Source organism: Phocoena sinus, chromosome 3, assembly GCF_008692025.1.
Source record: "Phocoena sinus isolate mPhoSin1 chromosome 3, mPhoSin1.pri, whole genome shotgun sequence".
Taxonomy (NCBI): Eukaryota; Metazoa; Chordata; class Mammalia; order Artiodactyla; family Phocoenidae; genus Phocoena; species Phocoena sinus.
Genome location: NC_045765.1, coordinates 108,357,987 through 108,383,198, shown reverse-complemented (window position 1 = coordinate 108,383,198; position 25,212 = coordinate 108,357,987). Strand labels below are relative to the sequence as shown.

At 35.4% G+C, this 25,212-nt stretch overlaps 1 protein-coding gene across 5 annotated transcripts in view; it reads right to left on the bottom strand.

The window, feature by feature from the left end:
* SSBP2 (single stranded DNA binding protein 2) overlaps positions 1 to 25,212 on the bottom strand; it is a 301,417-nt gene that overhangs the window by 210,122 nt on the left and 66,083 nt on the right. For all 5 annotated transcript variants that reach the window (XR_004349289.1, XM_032627488.1, XM_032627486.1 and 2 more), the window contains exons 2-3: positions 16,120 to 16,192; positions 5,852 to 5,913 (exon numbers count right to left, since the gene is read on the bottom strand). Coding sequence is in view for 4 of the 5 variants with exons in the window: in XM_032627488.1 (XP_032483379.1) it covers positions 5,852 to 5,913; positions 16,120 to 16,192 (135 nt within the window). In the remaining variant the exon portion in view is untranslated. The remainder of the gene's footprint in view (positions 1 to 5,851; positions 5,914 to 16,119; positions 16,193 to 25,212) is intronic.

Sequence of the window (25,212 nt, the reverse complement as noted above, 5' to 3'; positions counted from 1 at the left end):
TTAGTTATTAGTTTATTTTCTCTGCAATGTTACACGTATTTAATTACAGGATATAAATACATGAGCCCAAAGTGACTTCAAAAGGTGTTTTACATATAATATTAAGTAAAACTGAGTCACAGTTTCTGCCATTAAAACTTTAAATAGGAAGTTTCAAAAAGTGTGTATCTTTGAATTACATAAATCTAAAAGGACATTCATTTCAGAGGAAAGAAGTTTCTTGGCATTTTTATTTCTGAAATTCATGGAAGAGAGTTGGGAATTTTTATTAAAGCATACTAAGAGGAAATATGCTTTCAAGAGGGATTTGATCAAGGTAAATGCAATGAACACAGCAGGGAGGCCTAAGAAATATAACAGCACTGCGGCATGGTGCAAACTGGGAAAGAAGAAAATAAACGATAAGGGAAATCATATCAAAAACAGGAAAAACAGCTCCAGAAAGTAAAATCACACACTTTCCTCTATCCCATACTAAAAGGAGAAATTCCCCTCCTCCTCTCTCTCCAAGGCCTTTGCCCCTCATCTCTCCTGTAGTTTATTCTGCATTTTTGTGCATGTTTATTGCTCTTTTCACCTCAATCTATATACATGCTCAAATCTATTCAATTTTAAAAATAAAAACATTAGGTCCTGTTCCATTGTTAATCCTGAAACTACTACACACACCACCGCACACTTCAACTACTCTCCATAAACCTGGAGCTGGAAAAATGAAATATAACAGCCTTCTAAATTTCACTTTCACTACTCCACTGAAACTGTTCTCCCCAAGACCACCAAAGTTCACTTTACTTCCCGATTCAGGAAAATACTTGTTGTTGTTTTTTTGGTTTTTTTTACTTTTACCTGCTGCAGATTTAATCTCTCCTTTGAATGCCTTTTCTGGTTCCCATACATTATTCTTTCCTGATTACCCTCCTTCCTCTCTAAGTATTTTCTTTTGAGGCTCCTCTTTATCCACCTACACTTAAAGGTTGACTTTCCCCAGAGTCCCAACCCCAGGCCCTGCTCTTACTTGTTACACTGGCAGTTTCACCCATGAACACTCTTCACTACAGTATAGTCTATGCTGATAATTCCCAAACCATTATGGGCCTGTCTCAGACCTACAGATCCAGAGCTCTGACTGTATAGGGCATCTCTCTCTGAATGTGACATAGGCATCTCAAAATTTAATCTGTCAGAGCTAAATCATGGTCTTTTTTCCAAAGCCTGTTGCTCGCTCTATACTCCCTCACTCAATCAATGGCATCAGTGTTCATCCCACCATCCAAATCTAAAACTTGGAAACTTCTTCATTCACCTCCAATCTATTCCACTCAGTGTTCACTCTCTGGGGTCCATCACCTAATAACCTTTCAACTGGACAATAACAACTGCCCTGTAAACTAGACTCTGCCTCTGCTCTCAATCCTCTTCAATCCATGTCTATGGTAATGCCAAGTATCTAAAAGCACAAAGCTAATCATGTCATATACCTTGTTTAAAATTTTTGAGTTCTAGTCCAAAGTCCTTGATGCACTCCAGGACTTCATAGTCTGACCCCTGCCTTTGTTTCTAGCCTTATATTTTATCACTTCATAGTACTGCATCTACAATTCAACTGATCCAAGATACCTGCCTTTCTTTGAATGCATGAGGATCACTTTTAAGATTTCATGCTAACCATTCCTTGCCCTAAATACCCTTTTCTCACTCAACTTTCAAATCAACTCAGATTCACTTTCCCTGTGTAGCCTTTCCTACCTCTCCCAAGCTGATGTAAGTATTCCTCCTGTATTGCTATTATAACCAATACATACCTCAGTTATAATACTATTAATTGTTTATCTCTCCTACTAATTAGTTCCTTGAAGGCAACATAATTTTGCATAGTAAATATTTGGTGAAAAGGCTTAAACAACAGGAAAACTCCACTTGCAAATATTCTATAAAAGACAGAAGTGAGGGCTTCCCTGGTGGTGCAGTGGTTGAGAGTCCGCCTGCCGATGCAGGAGACACAGGTTCGTGCCCCAGTTCGGGAAGATCCCACATGCTGCGGAGTGGCCGGGCCCGTGAGCCACGGCCACTGAGCCTGCGGGTCCAGAGCCTGTGCTCCATAGCGGGAGAGGCCACAACAGTGAGAGGCCCACGTACCGCAAAAAAAAAAAAAAAGAAAAAAAAAGAATAGATAATACATCAATGGGACAGAAAAGAGAGCCCACAAATAGTCCCATATAAATATAGTCAACTGATCTCTGACAAAGGAACAAAGGCAATACAATGGAGCAAAGATAGTCATTTCAACAAATGATACTGCAACAACTAGACAACACCCCATGCAAAAAAAAAAAAAAAGAATGTATACACTAGAAATTCTTCACAAAAATTAACTCGAAATGGATCACAGACCTAGAGGTAAGGTATAAAACAATAAAACTCCTAGAAGTTAACTTACAAGAAAACCAAGATAACCTTGAGTATGGCAATGATTTTTTAGGTATAACATTAAAGGCACAATACATAAAAGAAATAATTTAACAAAACTAGGTTTTGTTAAAATTTAAAACTTCTGTTCTGCAAAGGGCAATGTCAAGATAATGAGAAGACGAGCCACAGACTAGGAGAAAATATATGCAAAACACACATCTGATAAAAGACTGTTATTCAAAATACATAAAGAACTCTTAAAACTCAACAATAAGAAAAAAAAAACAACTCAATTAAAAAATGGGCCAAAGACCTTAACAGATACTTCACCAAAAAAGATACACAGATGACAAATAAGCATATGAAAAGATGCTCCATGTCATATGTCATCAGGGAAATGCAAATTAATACAATGAGATACCACTACACACCTATTAGAATTGCCAAAATCTGGAACACTGATAGCAACAAATGCTAGCCAGGATGTGGAGCAACAGAAACTCTCATTTGTTGCTGGTGGGAATGAAAAATGGTACAACCTGTCTAGAAGACAGTTTGGCAGCTTCTTACAAAACTAAACATATTCTTAGCATATGATCCAGCAATTACACTCTTTGATATATACCCAAAGGGACTAAAAATGTATGACTACATAAAAACCTACACGTGGATGTTTATAACAGCTTTCTTCATAATTGCCAAGCTTGGAAGCAACCAAGATGTCCTTCAGTAGGTGAATGAATAATTAAACCATGGTACATCCAGACAACGGAATATTATTCAGCACTAAAAGAAAAGAGCTATCAAGCCATGGAGAAACTTTAAATGCATATAACTTAGTGAAAAAATCCAATCTGAAAAGGCCACATACTGTATGATTTCAACTAAATGATATTCTGGAAAAGGCAAAACTATGGAGACAATAAAAGGATCAGTGAGTACCAGGGGTGGAGGGTGGGTGGGGAGGGATGAAGAGGCAGAGTGTAGACTTTTAGGACAGTGAAAATACTCTGTATATTACTATAATTGTGGATACATGTCATTATACATTTGTTCAAACCCACAGAATGTACAACACCAAAAATGAACTGTAATGCAAATTATGGACTTTGAGTGATTTAGTGTGTTAATGTAGGTTCATCAATTACAACAATGTACCACTATGGTGGGGAATGTTGATAACGAGAAGGCTATATATGTGTGGAAGCAGGAGGTATAAGGAAAATCTCTACCTTCCCCTCAATTTTGTTGTGAACCTACTGAAAACTACTCTAAAAGATAAATAAAGTCTTAATTTAAAAAAAAACCAAAGGGACCACTGAAACAGCTGAAAAAAAAAGTCAGGCCTCTGCTGGATTTAAGGCTCACAGTCATGGCTGGCTACACACAATGATCAGGAAAGCTTAGGATCTGGGCAGTTTCCTGGAAGAGGGGATCCACAGCTTTTCATCAGTTCTCAGAGGACCCCATGACTTCAAAATTACTAAGAATCACTGATTTATATCGACAAAGTAGGCACCTCAAAAGGTACGTTAGTATTGATAGTTTTAGGGAAGAACATTAAAAACACTGAAAATAATGTACCTTTTGCATGTGCTAGATTTAAATTAAAATAAATATGGTCTAAAAATATTTATGCTCATTATTTACAATTTCTTTGATATCTCTAACTAAGTAAAAATTTCTTAAAATACCAAAACCACAGAGGAAGAGTTCCCCTGAACCTAACAGCCATAGAAAAAGGAAGGGCAATAGCAGATTTAAGAGCTATACCTTCTGATAGCAAAGACCAAAAAAACTGAAGTCTGATGGAAGCAAAAAGCCAAAGTATTCAGTGAGTTTTTATCAACCATTTACAGTACGAGGGTAGGTTAAATTCATGAGGAATAGGTGCAAGAATAGGTGCAAGAAATAGAATTAATTCTATAATGAAAAACTTAAAATTCTCATTTTGTTAACCCACTAATCCAATAGGGACAGACTTCTAAAGTGGTTTCTTGTGCCACTTTGCAGACCTAATAGGAAACATACAAAATATAAGGGTGTCAACAAGTGGGAAACTCAACTACATTCAGCAAATAATTAAGCGTTTCTAGTCTAGATCTAGATATCATAAATACAGACTATGTAAAATGAAAAACTGACTTTTATACAACTATATGTTACAAGAGGTCAGTCTTAAACCCCAGGAAAACAGCACAATGACACTGCTTAACTTCAGTGAACCGTTGTTCCAAATAAAGGAACAACTCTGAACCAAAGGACTGCACCTGTTCCTGCCATACGTATGTGAGACAAACAAGGGAAACCCACAACCACAACTGACCAAGTGTGGTTCTATTCACCATGGAACTTCTAGTAAAGCACGTTTTCAGGAGAGAGATTAAAAAGATGATGGCATGAAGTAACGGACCAAGGAAACCACGTGCACGGCACTAGAAGAGAGCTTTTGTTTTTTCTTTTGAATAAGATGTTGAGAGATGAATGTATAAAGTACTGAACAGGAAATGCTCCTAACTGAAGAAATTTTTTAAAAATGAAAGAAAAAGAAAAGCCTAGCTTGTCCATTTGAATACCTAGACTAACAAATACTGCTGTAGAAAAGTCACATACCTGGGCATACTTGTACCACAATAAAATTTATAAGTTCTGATATCAACTGGGCCTTTAATACTGACTGACCATCTTTGTGTACATTCCTAGTCAGTTCTAGCTCTGAGTCTATACAGAATTATTTCAAACTTTTTTGGACTATTCTCTCTTAAAAATTTACCACCATCACCACCACTACCTTCAGTAGCCTCGGGTTTAGATGAGGTCACATGGGTGGGGCCCTCATGGGCAATTAGTGCCCTTATAAAAAGAGACACCAGAAAGCTAGTTAGTTAGCTAGCACGTGCTTGGTCTTTCTCTCTCATTCTCTGTTATGTGCTCGCTCTCTCTTTCTCTCTCTCTCTCTCTCTCTCTCTCTCTCTCTCTTTCTCTCTCTCTCTCTGCCATGTGAGGACACAGTAAGAAGGCAGCCATCTACAAGCCAGGAAGAGAGTTCTCACCAGAAACAGACCATGCTCAGCAGCTTGATCTTGGATTTCTAGCTTCTAGAACTGTGTGAAAATAAATTTCTGTTGTTTAAGCCACCCAGTCTATGGTATTTTATTATGGCAGCCAGAGCTGACTAATACAATATCATACTTATAGCTGGAGATTCCACACACTGGTCACAATTCCAGCTTGATTTAATAGAAGTATCTTTAAGTTAAATAACATTAATGCTGGTTTTGAGTTTATTTGTTTTTTATTTTTCTAAGTGCTACCTTTCAGAAAATAACTGTAGAAAATGATAAAGTATAAGTGAGAGGCATGAAATCATAAACAGGTACAGTGCAGGCCTACTGAAATGCATCATCAATCTAGTGAAAATGGAATTAAAGATACTTACCACCACCAAGAATGTAAGAATCCTGGTGGTTCCCCCAATGTGATGTTTTTTTCCCATCTTATCTAAAATGAATAAAAGAGATATTAAATACTTTCCTAATAATACTTCTCACACATATTATAAAGCAATATTTTTCCATTTAAAATATTATGATAATATATAAGATTTTCATGTTATTCTTTACTCAAGTTTTAAAAATACTCATTTTATATTGTGATTTGCTGACTGGAGAGTTTGAGAGAAGATGCCACCATTATTTTCCTGAATTTGCTTCCCATTGTGCCATAATTTCAGAAGATATTTCAGGATCTTAAGGCACATGAAAATCACCATTATTAACACCAATATGAAAATCAGTTATCACCACTAACCCAGAAATTTGCAAGAGACTGGGCTTAATATGTAGACTCTAAATTATACTCTAAGGATTGAATTTTTTAATAAGTTCCTTATTTGAGGGGATGGGAGTAAGAAGGCATATGACTTTCATAAGAATTTTTAAAAGATGGTGACATAAAACTTTCCAATTATTTATATTCCAGAGGAGTTGGAGTTCACTATAATAAACATTTAAAACAAGGTCAATATTCTCAAAATTACAAGTTCTGACTAAATGCTTTTACAAATTAAATTTAAAAACTGGAAAGCTGTGTGGGTGATTATACAGTGCCTTTTTTAAGCATTGGATCACAGTCAACAGAAAGGATAAAAATCTTTGCATTCAGGGAGATAATAATTTAGTAAGGAAGATAGATCATAAACAAGCAAACAAACAAAAATAGGAAATTGTATTTACATTAGAAATAGAAGGTGACAAATGCTGTGGAGGAAAACAAAACAATGAAGGAGGATAAAGAGAAAAGGTAAATGTAAGTTATAATTTTAGCTAAGGTGATCCAGCTTTGAAAACAAACAATCCTTATGTATAAGTATATCCTGTAGTTTTTAAATAATTAAAAATATTTAACAATACTCCAATCAATAAAATGTGCCCACAGGCCCTTAACACTACTAGGAAGTAAACAACTATAATTATAGATTTCAAAAAATTCAAGGAATCCTTTCTATCACTTACTATGGAAGAAGTTATCCCAAAAGGATAAAAACCAAAAACATTTAAAAATAAAAACTCAAGAAGTGGCCCTAAATGTAAAAATAGAAAAAAAAGCAAAACCTTTCTAAGGAAGAGATGCAAAACTTAAGTGCAATTAAAATAACTGAAACTGATTACATGTTTAGAGTTCATATGTACACAAAATATAAACCACTGGGAACCTTGACAAAGACAAGTAATTTGCTCTCAAAAAACAAACGAACTTTCTAAAGATTTGAAAATTATATATGTGATAACCAGTTTTTAAAAGGGGGCTTCCCTGGTGGCGCAGTGGTTGAGAGTCCGCCTGCCGATGCAGGCGACACGGGTTCGTGCCCTAGTCCGGGAAGATCCCACATGCCGCGGAGCGGCTGGGCCCGTGAGCCATGGCCACTGAGCCTGCGCGTCCAGAGCCTGTGCTCCGCGATGAGAGAGGCCACAACAGTGAGAGGCCCGCGTACCGCAAAAAAAAAAAAAAAAAAACCGCTAAAAGGTGAACTCTAGCAATTAATGAACTTGAATTTATAAAGTCTAAATGTGATCTATGAACCAGAACATGTTATATAAATGTAAGCCAGATCCTAGCTTGAATTCTCCTAAGCAGTAACACTCAAAAAAAAATTTTTAATCTATACTACCTTTTATCCGATAATTTCAGTTGATCAATATTCTATCTTTTTGGTTCATGAAAAAATAAGGAATGGTACTTAATGAATCTTATGAGAAATAAAACTCTGATGTCCTGCTAAAGTTATAATTTAGTCAGAAACCTGTGTCTCATCTTTCTCTCAATCCTTTCTCTTTCCATTTTTTCACTAGTCTTCTTGAAAGGGCACAATAATGGACCTCACAGATGTGCCCCATACACACTAATATTCCTAACCCCTGGAATCATCCTAAGCATATAAACAGTAAGTTTTTTAAAGTAGTGTCCTTATGTTTCATCTCAGTTCATCTTGACTTTACATAATACAACTGTGAAATAATTAAAAGGAGAATGTGAGATGACTTATGAAGAGTCAAAATAGCATGACTAGCTCTCAGTGCCAGACTGTGCTGGAGGTTGGATTAGACTCACAGTCTAAATGAGTCCCACTGCACCACATCAGCTACTAAGCAGTCTCCTTCCTGTACCTTCACAACTTCCACAACCAATCATCAGCTATTTCAGGAGATAAGGTACTCTAGGAAAATAACTATAAGATTTATATTTGATATGGTCTTTCACAAGAGGAAGTCTGAAGGTAATGAATCTGTATTTTAAACAGTATTACATCTTATTATTCCTAAGAGAAATTCAAAATGTTTCACATACATCATCTTTTTCAACCTCAAACATCCTTTACTATATCATAAGTAAAGTTCATCTTTCTCACTTAAATTGCAAGTCTGTGGCAGAAACAGCTAAAACTTTGGTCCATCATACTGAAGTTAACACAAAACTCACAGTTATTCAATGAACAACTAACATTTTAGGTATTTGCAAAGAAGAGATGGTTATACATAGGAATATGTTTCCATAGTGAATGGTATTTTTTGCTTCCAAACTAGTTACTACTCTAGATATTACTTGTTTAGAGAAAGCATGAGATGATGCTCAAGAAAACAGAACTTGATCTATAGAAAACTTTGGCACATTTACTGCAGCGTTTTTAGAAACAATGAAAATTAGAAACAACCTGAAAAACATTCACCAATAGTGAATGTAAAATAAATTTTCATGCTTAAATACTACAGAACAGTGTGTAATCATTAAAATGAATAAGATATATCTACATGGAAAAAGAGCCATGCTATACTGGTTTTTCAAGCTGGAGATTACACAAGGTTGGAGAACAAATACATAATAGTATAAAACCTTTCCTGTTTAAAAAAAATGTGTGAATATGTACGTGTGCATTTGGGTGTATGCATATTAAAAATGACACCAAACTTACAACTATTATCTCTGGAAAAAGCTAAAGGAAGACTTTCATTTTAAAATCATATTCGCATCCAAATATGTAGTTTAATTTTTTTAGCAAACGTGTATTAATGATGGATGGGGTTGAGGAATAGCCAGAAAATACTTCTAAATGTCAACAGTCATTTTAGAAACAATTCTTCTACTATTTATGAAGAGGCATTTTCTGTTGTACTGAGTTTCATGGGCTTCAGGCTTGTTTAGGTGTTTAAGCGGCATCTATGCAAACAATCTCTCTCTCTTTATTCTATTTTTCCTTCTTGCATTATTCCAGGCCCAATGTGTAGTCCCTAGTCCTTAGGTTTTTTGCTGTTTAATCATCCACCTCCCTTCCTTCTGACATTAGTCCAGCTAAAGGCCGTATTTTCCTGTAACCTTGTAAATCCCAAGGCCAATTCCCACTGCCATACTCTGCATCTGAGGGCCTTGTCTGCGATTATGCAGTGTCTCTATCATATGATCTAGTGTTTTCAGCATTTCTATGTAAATGCACAGCCAAACATTGAATCATGAATGAAAGGTGTATTGGCAAGAGTAAGACATGCCATATGGTTTATAACTGAAAATTATAAATTACAAACTATCACTCTCTGATAGCAATTCTTCTTCTAGGAATTTATTCTATAAATGTGGTCACATGTGAAAAATTATAAATGAAACAATTTTCATTGAAGCATCATTTGTAATTGCAAAAGACTGGAAACAATCTAAATGTCCATCAGTAGGGGGCTGGTGAAATATATTATGGCACATTTCATAGAATGAAATACCCTACAACCACAAATCGAGAATTATAAATTTAATGAACCAATATAAAACAACTGAAGTCAAACAAGTAAAACAAAAATCAAAGCACAGAACAGAGTGTATAATAAAAAAACATTTGTGATACACACACATACAAACATACACACACACACACACACACACACACACACACATTTACTTATCATCTCATCATCATTTGCTTCCAGCAAGGTATACTGGTCAGTTACCTATTATCTCTCAGCCCGAAACCCACCCTTCCTATACTCCATTCTACACTTGGTGCTTGGATTCTGAAAATTACATTTCCTAGGCTCCTTGCCAGCCAGTTTCCTGTTAAGTTCTGCTATCAAGGGACACTAGTAGGAGATCAAAAGGCAGGAGGAAGAAGAGAAGCTTCCTGCCCCTGGCTCCAAAAGTGTAGTCGCTGGTTGCAGCAGGAGCAACAAAGCCGAGGTGGGGCAATTCTGGATGTCGACAGCACCTTTTTTGGGGGGTTCCAGCCTCGTCAATGTAGGACCACTTTAGACGGTCAAGAGCATCTCCAACAGCACAGCAGTTCATGTGAAGCTCATGGGATACAAACTTTACAGAGTATTCCTAAATCCTTTCATACTTTTTGAAAACCAATATTAAAAAAATTAATACCCTGAATGGATAAAGCTAGTTCCTCTGTTAAGAAAAGAATGCATACCTATGTACACATTTGTTGCTAGACAAAATCCTGAGACTTCTAATTTAGATATAATCCACCTTTCCTACTAATTTTCTAAAACCTTCCATGTATAGAAGTATTGGTGCATCCATACAACTAAACTAAATGTAAAAAAAGTAAAAATTTTTACATTCTAATTTAAAAAATTAAAGCTGACAGATGTATAACAGGAAGAAAAATCTGACTGTACTTTGAAGCAGATATAATCCAAAACTGTGCTGTTCAACGTGGTACTCATTAACCACATGTGGCTCTTTACATTTAAAATTAATTGAATATTCCTCAGTTGCTCTAGCCACTTTTCAAGGGCTCAGTAGTCACATGTGACTAGTGGAGAACTTACTATACAGCAGAGATTAGAGATCATTTCCAAAATCATGGGAAGTTTTATTGAATAGTCCTGCTTTGCTTTAGAAGGAAGGTAGAAGTCCTCTTAAAAAGGAATATTCTTTATTGGGAAAACTCCTTGATGCATATGAAGGAAACAGGAAAATTAAGGCAAAGAAAAGGTATCAGCCATAAGGAGGAGAAGCAGCAGGGCTGTAATACTTAGTGAGAGCAAGAAATCACAGCAAGAGAACCATACTGTCCTCCCTCCCCCTAGTAAGCCCCAGAGATGTTGGAGAGGACTTGAGACAACCAATTATATTAGGGATTAGAACTGGAGCCATCTTGCTAGAAAAGGTAACCCCAGGAGGTAGGAGGATTTTGGGTCATCCAGGTGACAGATACTTGGAGCACACACGTGCACGTAGGATATGTATTTATACTTGTACTCTAAAGAAGTAAACTACACAAGATAGAAAAGAGGGGAATTCCTTGGCAGTCCAGTGGTTAGGACTCAGGGCTTTCACTGCCAGGGCCCAGGTCCAATCCCTGGTCAGGGAACTAAGATCCCACAGCAAATAAAAAAAAAAGAAAAGAATCAGTCAAGTATTAAAATAACACCTTTCAGCACTTACCACATGCCAGGCCCTTCAAATCACTTTACATGTACTAACTCATTTAAACCTCAGCACCACTTTAAAGAATTATTATCTTCTTTTTATAATTAAGAAAACTGAATAAGTAAATATAATGTAGAACGCAATTCAAATCCAGCAGTGTGGCCCTAAAGTGATTGCTCTTACCCACTACACTATGTTGCCTCCAAATTAAAGTTCAAGAAACAGGTAAGGTAAGGAAATTATTATTATTATTCTCTCTCTTCATATAGGTGGAAAAATAAACAGAATTTTGGAGTCTATGGAGTTCAATAATTTAGCATTCCTAATAAAATCTGAAGAAACAATCCATGAGATATTTTTAAGCTTCTATTTCTGGCTAACTTATTGGCTAATTTATGGCAAATAAGGGCTAGTAATACAGTATAAACGATGTAAAATTTTTAAGAAGAGATAAAAAACCTAGATCTCTGCAACAACACTCTAATTCTTAATTTTATTTGCTACAGACACCAAGCCTCATTCTGAGGCATGAATACCATACAAAATTTCAGGAACAAGCAGGAATTATCTTTGCATAATGAAATCATATAACGCAGGAAAAGAATCATTTTTAAAGAACCCAAAATAACAAAAATTGATATAGCATTGTAAAGAAGATTTCTTAGCATTCTGTTTATAATTATTGAATACTGAAGGATAAAGAAATATAAAGCAGAGGAGGGGCTCTGTATTGAGAATATTTCTAAAGAATATTCCATTTTGTCCTCTTGGTGGTAAGAAAATGAAAAGTCATACAAACTACATTTAGGATTCAGGTAGTGGTTTAGGATCTATGATGAATCAGAGATAACAATGAGCTTTAACACAGCCTGGCTAGAGAAATGTTTTAATTTCTACTGTTATCCCAATGTTATCTCTTTTAACTAAGAAAAAAAAATAGTTGGGCTAATAGTGCCCTACTATTCAGACTGATAACAAAAGCTATCAGAAGCAGTCCAATTTCTGACAGGCTAGGCCAAGGGCACTATAAGAAAGGCTAAGCCCAACTGAGAGATTAGGCTGCTGAGATACACATCTTACTTGTTCAGATGATGCCTGGAGTTCCAACTTGACCTTCTCACAACTTCATCCAGAAAGCAAACCCGTATAAATGAAAGAGGTGGCCCAGCACAGTAAATCCTGGCTCACAAGGGCTCATTAACATCATAGTCGTTCATACCCTCATTCACCCTGAGGGAGAATGCCGAAATTGGAAGAAGCATTCTACTTTGCCTTGAACCAGGGTGAGAACATCGAATACTTGAGTAATTGGTGCCACATCAGTCATTTCCTTTTTATCACAAATACCCAAAACAAATAAATAGGTCCCCCTGATTTTTAAGTCCCTTGTATAACAGTTCTGAATCAGGTAAAAATCTGGGTATAGAGTAAGAATTTAGATAAGATGGTCCTTCACTACTCAAATGACTTAAGAAGTCATTCTACAATGAGCAGCCTTAAATTTTCCAGATGATCCAAGAAAGGAAGAGAGAAAGCAATGCTAAATAGGGTACAGAGCTCTAAAAGATTACATTCTCCTTTCTTTGTTGTCCATAGTTAAAGAGGATGGGTACTGCCATTCACATAGACACTGCAGTACAAATCTAACGATGCTATTCTTTTACTTAAAAGAATAAAAGTTCTCTTTTGCCGAGAAGATAAGTCCAAGCTTCTTGGCAGAATATGCAAAGGCTTTCAGGTGAGAATGTACTATCAGCATGGAGAGGTGGAGCCCTGAGAAAGTTTTCCTAGAAAAAGCTACTTCTAAGCTAGTCAAGGAGAGAAGGGGAGGAGGTTTTAGGCAGTGAACAGCACCGAGTAATGCCCAGATGAGAGAAGGCTTCTGGTATGTATAGGCAAACACAAGCAGCTGGTATTATGGAAACTTAAAATATGAGGGAGGACAATATAGCAAGCTATTGAAATTTAACCAATTGAAATTACAGTCAACCCTCTCTATCTGTAGGTTCCACATCCACAGATTCAACCAACCACGGAGAGAAAATACTTGGAAAAAAAAGTTCCAGGAAGTTGCAAAAAGCCAAACTTGAAATTGCTTCCTATGGGCAACTGTTTACTTATCATTTACATGGTACTTACATCTATTACACAGCATTTGCACTGTTAAGTATTAGAAGTAACCTAGAGACGATTTAAAATACATGGGAAGATAAGTGTAGGCAATGTGCAAACACTGTGCTATTTTACATAAGGGACCTGATCTCTGTGGATTCTGGCATCCACGGCAGTGGGGTAGGGGTGGGGAGGTCCTAGAACCAATATCCAGTGGATACAGAGGGACGACTGTATCTAGAACTCTAGGTTATACTCAGCAATGGCCTATTACAAATCTACCTCCAGACTTCCATTTTAAAATCAAGGTAATTTCGTATTTTATCTTCTATTATTTTTATTTTTAAATAACTATACAAATATATATACATATATATTTCTTGTTTTAAAAAATCCTACGAGTAAGGATAAAATTCCCCTTTGGTTCCTTTAACATCCCCACTCCCACCAACAACTAGTCTGGAATGTATATTCTTTCAGACCTTCACTATACTTCACATTCATAAGTATGTACCCACAAAAATATATACGATTGCTTTATGTTCAACGATTTCCATGTAACTATTCTGGGAATCACATACACCCATCTCCAAAGCCCAGTAATATTGTGTCTTCCTGGTGACAATAGCTTAATATCAGCTTAACTGATTCCTCTTGTGAAATTGAACCAGATTAATAATTCAGAGATATCCTCAGTTTTGTATTCCAAATGCAGCCGGAGAAAATAAAATCATGGTAAATACTTGTTTAAAAACGTGTAAATCTCTTCTGGAATTATAATTTTATTTTTACCAAGTAGCTCTAGAAAAGCTGTATATCCATTGTCCATTGAGTCAGAAGCATATCAGTACAGTATCTAGTTATCTGTTCAATCCACATAACTTATTTGAGCCCTAGTACCTGAACTTCCTTAAATAAGTTAGCAACTTTTTTCTTTTTTGATGAAGTGATTATTAGTGTTGCTAAGAAAAAATATTCTTGGGAACCCCTGAGGACTCAGAAAATTGAGCCAATCCAAAATGGTCCTTGATTTAAGGAAAGTGACCAGTAAATTCTTTTATCAAGTTTTCAAATGCATTAAAATAAAGCTTGAAAATCTCCATAAGCAGATTGAATTTCTTTTAAATATAAGTTGGCAGTGATTAAGAATATAATTATTAAAAGCATCCTCTTTGCAATCTCAGTAACTTTATAATATCAAACAGTGAATGTGACTCAGAAGGTTATAGACCAAAGTCTTCTAATTAATTATTTAATGAGATACGGATATGTTAAACTTCTGTTTTGATTTAAATAAACTTTGAAATCACATTCTTATTCATTGCATATATTACTTCTGTAGTAAAACAACTGACTTCTTAAGTTCTGAGCATACCTCTCAATTTTCTTACTTGCAAACAGGCCCTAACAGTTCACATATATTAATTAATTAGATAAAAGATTGGGGGGCTACATGTGTTTGTTTACTTGTGTGCTTGTTGGAGGATAGTGAATCTCAAGAAGGCTGTACCTCAGGCAGGGCACTTTGGTCAAGGGGCTGTCCATCATATCCCTGATCTGGAAGGGGCAAACTAGTGAGATCACTAGAGACAATGTAATTTTGATCAGCACTGTCCCACAGAAACATAAACATATGCCACAAATGAGAGCCACAGATGTAATTTAAAATTTTCTAGTAGTTACATTAAAAAAGAAAAAAGAAAAATAATGTTAGTAATTTTATTTTGTCTAATATATCCAAAATATTATCATTTCAATGTGATCAAAAATTTTAAATTATTGATACTTTATATTCTTTTGTTCACACCAAGTGTTCAAAATCCAGTGTGTACCTTCATACTTACAGCACTTCTCAACTGCATTAGTCATATTTCAAGTGCTCAAAAAGTCATATCTGGCCAGCGGCTACCATACTGGACAGCACAGATATAGAGGGGAAACCAGGGGCTTTGAAATTAACCTAAGGTTTGAATTCTAGTTCCGTAACTTACTAAGCTATGTGATCATAAGATAGTAATATAAACTCCCTGAGCCCTGTAGTTCTTATCAGTAAATCAGGAATAATACCATATGCCTTACAAATTCCTTATAAGAACTATAAATAATATAATATTTATTATAATTATAGATAATATGCCTGGCATATATATAACTCAATAAAATCCTCCTCATCCTCATCATTAGATAAATTACAGAAGGAGAAAGTAACATTGTATGAGAGTTCAAAGTTTAAAATATTGTGACGGAGAAAAATAGAAAGAGAAACAAGAAGAACTTGAAGCAAGATTATCAAAATGTTTTCTAATGGAAGTTTCAGTCGTCAATCCACTATTATCCACACAAAATAAAAACAAAAACCATATTTTCCAAAATTGTGAATAATGCCAAAATAAGATATTGCTAAAACTAGAGATATGATGGTGTTTAATGGTTCTATTTCTACAGGGAAAAAATGGCTATAAAGTTGAGTAGAAGGTTATTTGCATGGACATGGAATTTTGGGATACTAAAAATGCTTACAAACAATCTACAAAGAGTATATTATGCATTCTGATAACTGAGCATTCATTATATAATACATAATGGTATTTTTTTCATATAATTGTTACAGTATATTTTTCATTCACTTACATAGGATATCGAAATACAATGCAGAAAATATACAAAACATACCTCTGATAAAAATGTCTGGGCCGATTTCTGAGCTCCTACATGGAGCAGATATTCATATACGTAGAGTGCTAACCTGTAAAATGAATAAAATATTTATTGAGAAGAGGTATATTTAAAATTCATTCTTTAAATAATGCACACACCTTTTCATTACAGAAATATTTTTCACAATAACAGTGACAGAAAATCAACTCTTCCAACATCTTTTCAAGGAGTTTATACACATATGTTCAGAAAGAACTTTAATTAAAATAGGACGCAAAAGAATAAGACACATAATATCTTCTGTTGGCAAGAAACACCTAAATATGGATTTTTGTCTTGGATCATCTAACTTATCAAGCCCTCAATTCCCTTTGTTATACCTAATATGAATTACTAACTTAAAACCAAATATTAATAATTCCCATAACCTACCTGAAGGTCTAATTATTAGTAAAACAAATGAATTAAGTTATTGGACCTTTACAACAACACTATATCCTTCCAACTTTCTGGTGAATGTTAACATAAACTCCAGCTGTTTACATATCCGTATGCCAAAATGGGTGTTGAATGTCCAATTTTAATGTATTTGTTCAGGCACTCTCTCCTTATTCTTTAGTTTAGATTGTTAAACCAATAATATTTTAGTTTAAAAGAAATTCAAATGAACAGCAAATCACAGCATTAAGTAAACTTTAAAGATACCAGATTATATTAAGCATTTGGGTTCTTATAGTTTAAAGGTTAACACGGAAGTAAATATAAATTTATCACTCAAATACAGAATATTAAGTATGCACTATACATTTATACTACTCTCATTATCTTGTGGATTCAGAATTTTAAGCTATACCATGTGGCTCAATTTTAGTTAAGCTGTTAACAAAATATTATTCATAAACCCAAATTAGTCTGAGACAGTATTTTTAATGATATCTTGGACTGATGCCCAGATAGCTCACAACAGTTCAGTTTCTGCTACACTGTATTTACCAATATTGAGCCAGGTTTACAGTAAATAAAACAATGTAACAATAACCACAGTTCTGTAGAGCTACTCCATTTCTCTTGCCAAGTGAATTTATGATTGTTAAAGACTGATGGCATTTGCAAAACTGAATATTTTCCCGAAAACATAACATGTATTTGTCATGAAAAGGGAAAGCCTGTATATAATCACTTGCTCTGTCCATTTAATTCTTTCTCCATTCCCAAACTGCCAAACTCTTAAGATGAGAATTATTCTGTAGTTACTAAGCACCATGAGCAGACATCTGTTAAAGTTACTCATAGATGAAAATATGTTGTTGACAGTGAGTATACGAATATAATTTAGAAACCTCTCCCATTCTCTTCAAGTTGAATGCCACTTCCTGGATCAGTGCTTCTCAACTCTTTCTCTACTCTAACACACGTAGTATGTCACATCCCTGTGTGATGCTCCCTGAGGAAGGTTCATACCCCAAAGTATGTCATATGGGATATTGGAATTGAAATGTTCCTGTAGTTTCAAACAAACAAACCCAACTGGTGATTCTTATCACACATTCTTCAAACACACATATCCCACATACTCTTGTCTCTCACTAACTACTTCCAAACCCATCACGTGATTCCCGACCATGATGGCAGATTTCACCTTGAAAAAAAAAAAAATTTTGTGAATTTCTCCTGGAGAGACTGAAGCCTCAAAATTGCCTGCCAGTGGCAGTGTGGCCCTACTGCGTACGGCCCTAGAGCCTCGGGTTATTCCTTGTGGGTTGTAAAATCTTGGACCTAAAGCCAAACCAGTGGTGCAGTCTGGACAAGAAAGCCAGGCCTAAGTCAAAGGCTCAGCAGTAAGGATGTTCCACCAAGCCTGGAGAAGTTGGAAGTGAGAGGCACTGAGTGAAGCAGAGGCACCGTGGTGGGTCTGGGGTAGGGGTGGGGGGGTGCAATAACAGAACAGACCCCAGAACAGTCAAGGCCAGAGCACAACTGTTGCTGTGTCCTTGCAATAAACACCATTCCTTAAAGTTAAGCAAGCCACTTCCTTGTAATCTCTTCTTTGTAATATTAAAGGAGATAATATATTTCTTCTGTTTTCCCCCAATTAATTAGGTAGCAAAAAGTATATCTCTTTACAAGTAGAATTTAAAGCAACAATCTCCTCTCTCTCAATGGGTTCAGGACAGTGATTCTCAAAGACATATTGGCGGAGGCACAAAATCAATGGAGGGAAGGGGTTTCAAACCGCAGAACTAAAGATTTTGAAGCATCTTCCTAGGGGTGTGCTTGTCCTCCTACCCTTAGAATCTGAGCTGTAGCAGGACATCGTATTGTTATCAACAGGATGATAAAATGGGACAGGGCTGAGATTATCTATCTATAACACCGCCTCATATATCCATGTTCTGTAACTCCCTTGAACAAAATGAATGCTTCCCAGGCAGTCAGGACCTACTCCAGAGAGAGTGGCAGGGAGCATCATATCAGTGAACAGTTAATCAACTCTACTGTCTTGATGACTCCAGAATACATCACTAGCAAATCTCCAACATTTTAACTACTACCTCTGTGCATAGGATTTTCCAAACCTATGTCTTTAGCCCTATCCTCTCTACCAAGCTCCAAACCTGCTTCTCCAATTTACTGTTTGAAATTTCTAGCAAGATAGCTCTCTCTTAACTTGACCATATCCAGAGTTAAATTCACCTTCTCCCTCTATTTACAGTACCTGTGCTCACTTTCAATGAAACATAATTTCTGAGTCTCAGTTTCCTCATTTGTAAAATGGGAAGGATACTTTCCTTGTAGTATTGTTGAAAGGATCAGAGAGCACAGTAAATAGTAACAATGACTGCAACAGTTTCAGCTAATTCTGTTACACATTATATTACCAAGTCACATACTGGATTCCAACACCACAGCCTCTCTCACATTTGCCATTCCTTTCTAACCTCCCTCCTGCTCCTGAAGAACCAGTAGGAGCCACAGCAATAGGAGTATTTGTTCAACCTTCAGGTACAGATACTGTGTATTTCCCATTAGCTGCCTACAATAGAGGCATTAGGGCCACCAGAAATAAGAGCCTCCAGAAGGTTCTGGGGGAAGAGCCCTGCAATAAATTATCTGTGTATGAATACAAATGATTCCAGGGGAGTGAGGACTGACACTTGTCCATCCGTGCAGATGAATCATAGCATGGTCCCTTACTTAGTGACAGATCATCATCAAACATTTTATTCGGATTCAATTTCTACTGGACAGTGAAAATTTTAAAATAAATATTGAATATACAAATATTTAAAATGTGTACACTCTCATATTAACATTTTCATTTTCCTTTTTAGGATCTTTAAGAAATTTAACTACTTTTGATAAAGTACAGAGTGCCTATTTAATCTAGTGGCTTATAATGTGATCCAATTACACAGAAAAAAATTAATAATCATGCAGTAAGAGTTTGTTTGCAGAAAGTAGACACAGACTATTTTTTTAAACATTGATTAATGAAAAAGCATATCAGTGATTCATGGATCATATATGCCTTTAAATTATCTTCATTTCATTCTAAATTTCAAATAGATACCAACGAATGAGTTAACAAAATCATGACCAGGAATTCTAGAGAGGAATGCAAAGCCAGAATGCAAAATGTATCTGAAACAGCTCAAGACCTTCTGTACTCCCTGGTTACTGCAGGCTCTTAAGCTTTAAAAGTAAGAGCAAAGGTAGAGGTTAAAATGGGAAGAGAACTGAGAATAGCCAAAGTCTGATCCCACATGCCACTGCCCTCAACACAGTAATTACATATCACCTACACATGTGATGCACACTCAACTCACTGTCCCTCAGTTACACACATATACACTCATGGGTGCCATCGAAGGCAGAACGGAAAAGTCAACCACCACTGATAAAACTTCACAATTCAAATTCTATCAATCTCCAATTCTGATAGGATCAAATCGATCGATATTTCAACTAGACTTCATGGATTCAAAATCTCTAATAAATTTGGATGTTGACCAGTCTACAGTTTAACTTTTTAACCTATTTACAGAAGGAAAGGGGGAAATCCCACGCACTTTATTTTGCACGTGATTCTAACAAAAGTGGATTTTTTTGTTAATTATAAAATATATAATTAGAAGGGAATTAAAGATATATAAAAATGAAAAGAACACAAAGATGTTAAACCTCTGACTACCCCCCACCGAAAAACCCCAAATAAAATTAAAAAGCAATAATGAACTGAGAAAATAGGATACACGATCAATAGGACAACAAAAGGCTAATATGCTTAATATACAAACAGCTCATATAATGTCCTGCCAGAATAAGAAGACCTTAAGTTTTAAATAATGAGCAAGGAGGGACATTAGAGGTCAAATAAGAAGAATGGCTACCTATGGCCAGTAAATAATCCTAAGGAAAAATATTCAACCTCCCAGCCATAAACAATATTTTTAAATTTCACCAAAAAATGTACCAAAGACTCTAAAAACATTAAAGCATTTGGTGCCTAAAGGATAATATATGGACGTGTAAATGGTACAGCTTTTCAAGAAAATAACATGGTGAGGTGAAAAGGTAAGTGAATGAGTAAAAAACACAAGTGTAGAATAGCTTGTACAGTACGCTCCCATGTACATGACACATATATTCTTCCAGAGGTAATTCATATACATACAGGCACAGCAGCAACAAGCGCCACTCCCCAGGCTTCCCCCCTCTGGTGGAAACATATGTATCCAAACAGTATCTTTTATTGAAGGGGTTTTTTTCCTAGGGAGTGGGAGCCTAGGATAAAAGGCAGACTTTTTCTTTTTTTTTTTTAAGAGGCAGACTTTTTTACTGCATAAACTCTCTTCTGTTTGATTATTTCCCCATACTTCTTCTATTACCTATTTTAAAAGAAATAAACAAGTAAATAGGAAAAAATAATAAAACTTTATGACCTTTGACCCAGTAATTTCTATTCTAAAATACTATTTTAAAGAATTAATCAGAAATCCAAACAATTTATAATGAAGCTCGTGGCAAAATTATAGCAGTGAAAAACTGGCAACCTAAATATCTGATAAAAGGGGAATAGTTTACATGCAGGTGATGGGAAAAAATATTTTTGAAGATGTTTAATGAAGAAATGTTCATAGTTCATTGTTAAAAGTGTGAGCATATATACACAGAAATATACATACTGCATTGAGAAAAAGAGTAGAAGGAAATATGAGTTATAGCTACTGGCAGAAATATTAATAATAGTAAGAAGCAACAGATGAAGTCCAACTAGTATGGATGTAGCAGAAAAACTAAATAAAGCATAAAACCAGTATGGTCTAATCAGAGTAAGAGCTAACATCCCCATGCCTCCTTCGGAAGGCCTGAGGACAACTCTTGTTAAAGCACTGTCCTCTAATTAACAATCATAATGGTAGCTTTGTGTCTCCAGTAAAAGATTAAATTTTGTGCCACTCATACTATACAAAAATCTAAGATATCTGGCTAGATAAAAATATTAAACACTTTTTCCCAGTTTGTTGTCTGACTTAATTTTGGTTAGGTTTTTTGGGGATGGGGGAGAACAGGGAAGGGGGGACACATTCAGATACTTTTGATTAAACTTTAAAGATAGAAATAACTAATATGAAAGTAAAAATGCTAACTAAACCTTATAGATAAATGGGCAGAAGCAATAACAAACATCACAGATAATTTTAAAATGTGGAAAACAGTAAACGTCATTGGGAATCAAACAAATATACATTAAAGCAACAATGGGATTTAAATTCTCACTTAAATACATAATATGTAAGAAAATGTATATTCAAATACTGCTGATGGCAATAAACTAGTATAGCTCTTTTCAAAACCAATTTGGCAATAAGTATACGTCAAAAGCTTGCTAAGAAAAGTTCACACACTTTGACCCAATAATTCCATTACTGGGAGTCTAGCCTAAAGAAATCATCTTAAATGTAGAAAAGCTTAATGCACAAAAATTTTTAACCAAAGAACATGTAGAACAATCAAAATATAAATAAAAAGAAAAATGGCTGGATTTATAGTAAAATATTTTGCATTAATTTCATGTTTGAAAATATAACTCAGAATTTAGATATATTCATTCAACAAGCACCTAAGAGACTTCCCTCTGCTTAATTCTTGAACTTTAAAATGTGAGAAAATGTCATAACTGTACCACCAAATAAAATTATTTCAAATTTACCTTGTGAAAATTACAAAATCTAACAAAGAAAAAAATTTTTACCATTCACGTGAACAACATCTGTTACATGCTTGCCAAGAGGTATCATCTAACAGTACTAAGACAGTTAAGTATTTAACAGCACATCTACAACACATAATGTCATTTGGAGTCTAATTGCAGCAAATTCTCAACTACACTTGTAAATAAGGACTTCACAGTCTGGAAAAGGGGTAAAGAATTTACTTCACTCTATAATCTAGCTATCTCATTTGAGATTAAATCTCTTGCTCTGAAGGAAACGGTAGAAAATAAGGAACTATGGATAACATATAAAAAAGGTTTTAGGGCTTCCCTGGTGGCGCAGTGGTTGAGAGTCCGCCTGCCGATGCAGGGGACACGGGTTCGTGCCCCGGTCCGGGAAGATCCCACATGCCGCGGAGCGGCTAGGCCCGTGAGCCATGGCCGCTGAGCCTGCGCGTCCGGAGCCTGTGCTCCGCAATGGGAGAGGCCACAACATTGAGAGGCCCGCGTAACGCAAAAAAAAAAAAAAAAAAAAAAAAGGTTTTAAAGACAGTATTGTTAATTTGCAAAATAGTTCTCCAAGCTACACATAAATAAAAGGTGAATACTACCTATAGTTCAGAGCTAATTCCTAACTCTCTCTCTCTACATACACATATATGTACATATGTCAATATCTATGCATGTGTGTATAATACATCTATATAAAACAAATCATTATTTCACAAAAGTCAGTCAATAAAAATGACCTAATGTGTTTAATCTGAATTTATAGAACAGTTAAAATGGATATGACTGTTTAAATCATAGAAAGAATTTTTTAAATCTTGTGAACAGGATTCATCAAAACTTTTCTTTATATTATACATGCTAGTTATAATAACACAATTTAATTTTCATAAAAATTTTCAGGAATGTGTGCCACTTGTGGATAACATTTAATCATGCCTCACAATATATTCCTATGAGGCAGAGTTATGAACTATGTATAAACATCATTAGGTAAGTAGTCATACAATGAAAAGTCCAACTACCAATAAACAGCTATGTCTGTCAGCCTGGCCATGATATCCTATATCTACTTTTCACACATTTACCTATTAAATAACCTGTCTTTGGCATGCCATTCTTTTAATATTCCAAAAAGATACAGTGTTGAAACTGAAAAGCAAGAGAAAGTAGCCATTTATTATGAGAAAACATACATCCATCCCAAACTTCGGTGATGAAAACAGATTTCGCCATCTTCTTACATTTAGCAAGGAAAAAGGAAAAAAAAAAAAGATTCAAACATAAAGCCTTCAAATTAACAAATCCCCACCTGTAGTTTTAAAATTCTTTTGGTTGATTCACTATATGTGCAAAGGTAGAGGGAAGACACAGTAGGAGAATTAACTTCAAAAAACAGCTGTTCCTAATTTCTATTGAAATTAAACTACTATAACACATTTTGTCTTGTTTATCTCTGTATCTCCAGCACCTAAACTAGCCAGTACCCAATAAATATTTTTTAATGAAGGAATGACTCTCTTAAGCCAGGCATAAGGCACTTACAGAATCCTTTGGTTTCCTCTAGTCAAGGCATTCAAAGGGGAAGCGTAAGGAATCTCCTTAGGTACCTACTTTAGCATTGACCTCCTCGTATTATCCTTAAGCTTCAGCCTCTCAATAAAATACTATCGTTTAACAGCATGAATGTTACTAAAACAGTTCCTTCACACTGATTCCTATCTCTATATACAAAGGGTAATTTTTTAAAGAAATAAATTAATCCATTTAGTTGTGGGTGGTAGATATGTTTTGTTATTTTTAATAAAACAAATCCTCAAAAGACAATAACCTCTCTCTCGCCTATATCCTTAAAGGAAATAAATCAAGGTTAGGGAATAAACAATAAAAAGATTGGAGAGGGCTAGAAGAGGGCTATTTTATAAAGAATGGTCTAGCTGTTACATTTAGCACTGGTGAGTAGTATGTGCTGCAAAATGCTACATCCAGAATCCACTCTCCATCTTTTGTCCTTAAATCCCAACATCATTAACTCGAGAAGCCGCAGACATAGAGAATTTAGAACAGATTAAGTTCTCCCAACGCACAGTAAAAAGTCATGTGGGATCTAGATTCCTACCCACTGCTATATTTTAAATGGATAACCAACAAGGACCTACTGTATAGCACAGGAAACTCTGCTCAATATTATGTAACAACCTAATCAGGAAAAGAATTTGAAAAAGAATAGACACATGTATATGAATAACTGAGTCACTTTGTTGTACACCTAAAACTAACACAACATTGTTAATCTACTATACTCCAATATAAAATAAAAAGTTTTTAAAAAGTCATGTTGGATTTAGAAAAAAGAACTTTCTTATTCCTGATCCATTGTATAATTCCACTGTTGACTAATGACACGTATCAGTACCCATATGTGTCTCCTAAGTGATAAAATGCCAAGAGTTAGCTGGATCACAGCTAGCTAACAAGTAGCAAGGAGCATTTGGCAGCCACCGAGAGACTGCTCATGGGATTGTAAGTAGTTTAGCAATGAAACTAGATCAGCCTGATCAAATTTTCAACAGAGCTTACAACCTGGTGCTTAGGAGGTGTGAAAAATTAGAAATCTGTTTCTAACATTGTCTTTTTAAAGTTCTTCATCATTAACAGTGAAGCTAAAAAACAGATTTAGCACGTCAAAAACTGTGTCTATGCAACCACCCAATAATATTAATATCCAGCCTTTGCTTCAAATTCACTTAGTCTATTTTTTATACTCTCAATGTCAGTTTTAGAGAATAGATACCTGATATACATAAAGATGTTGAAGATACTAAACAGAATTAAATGTTCTGGTGCAGAGATAATTGCATCAGTTAAGACTGACAGGGAAA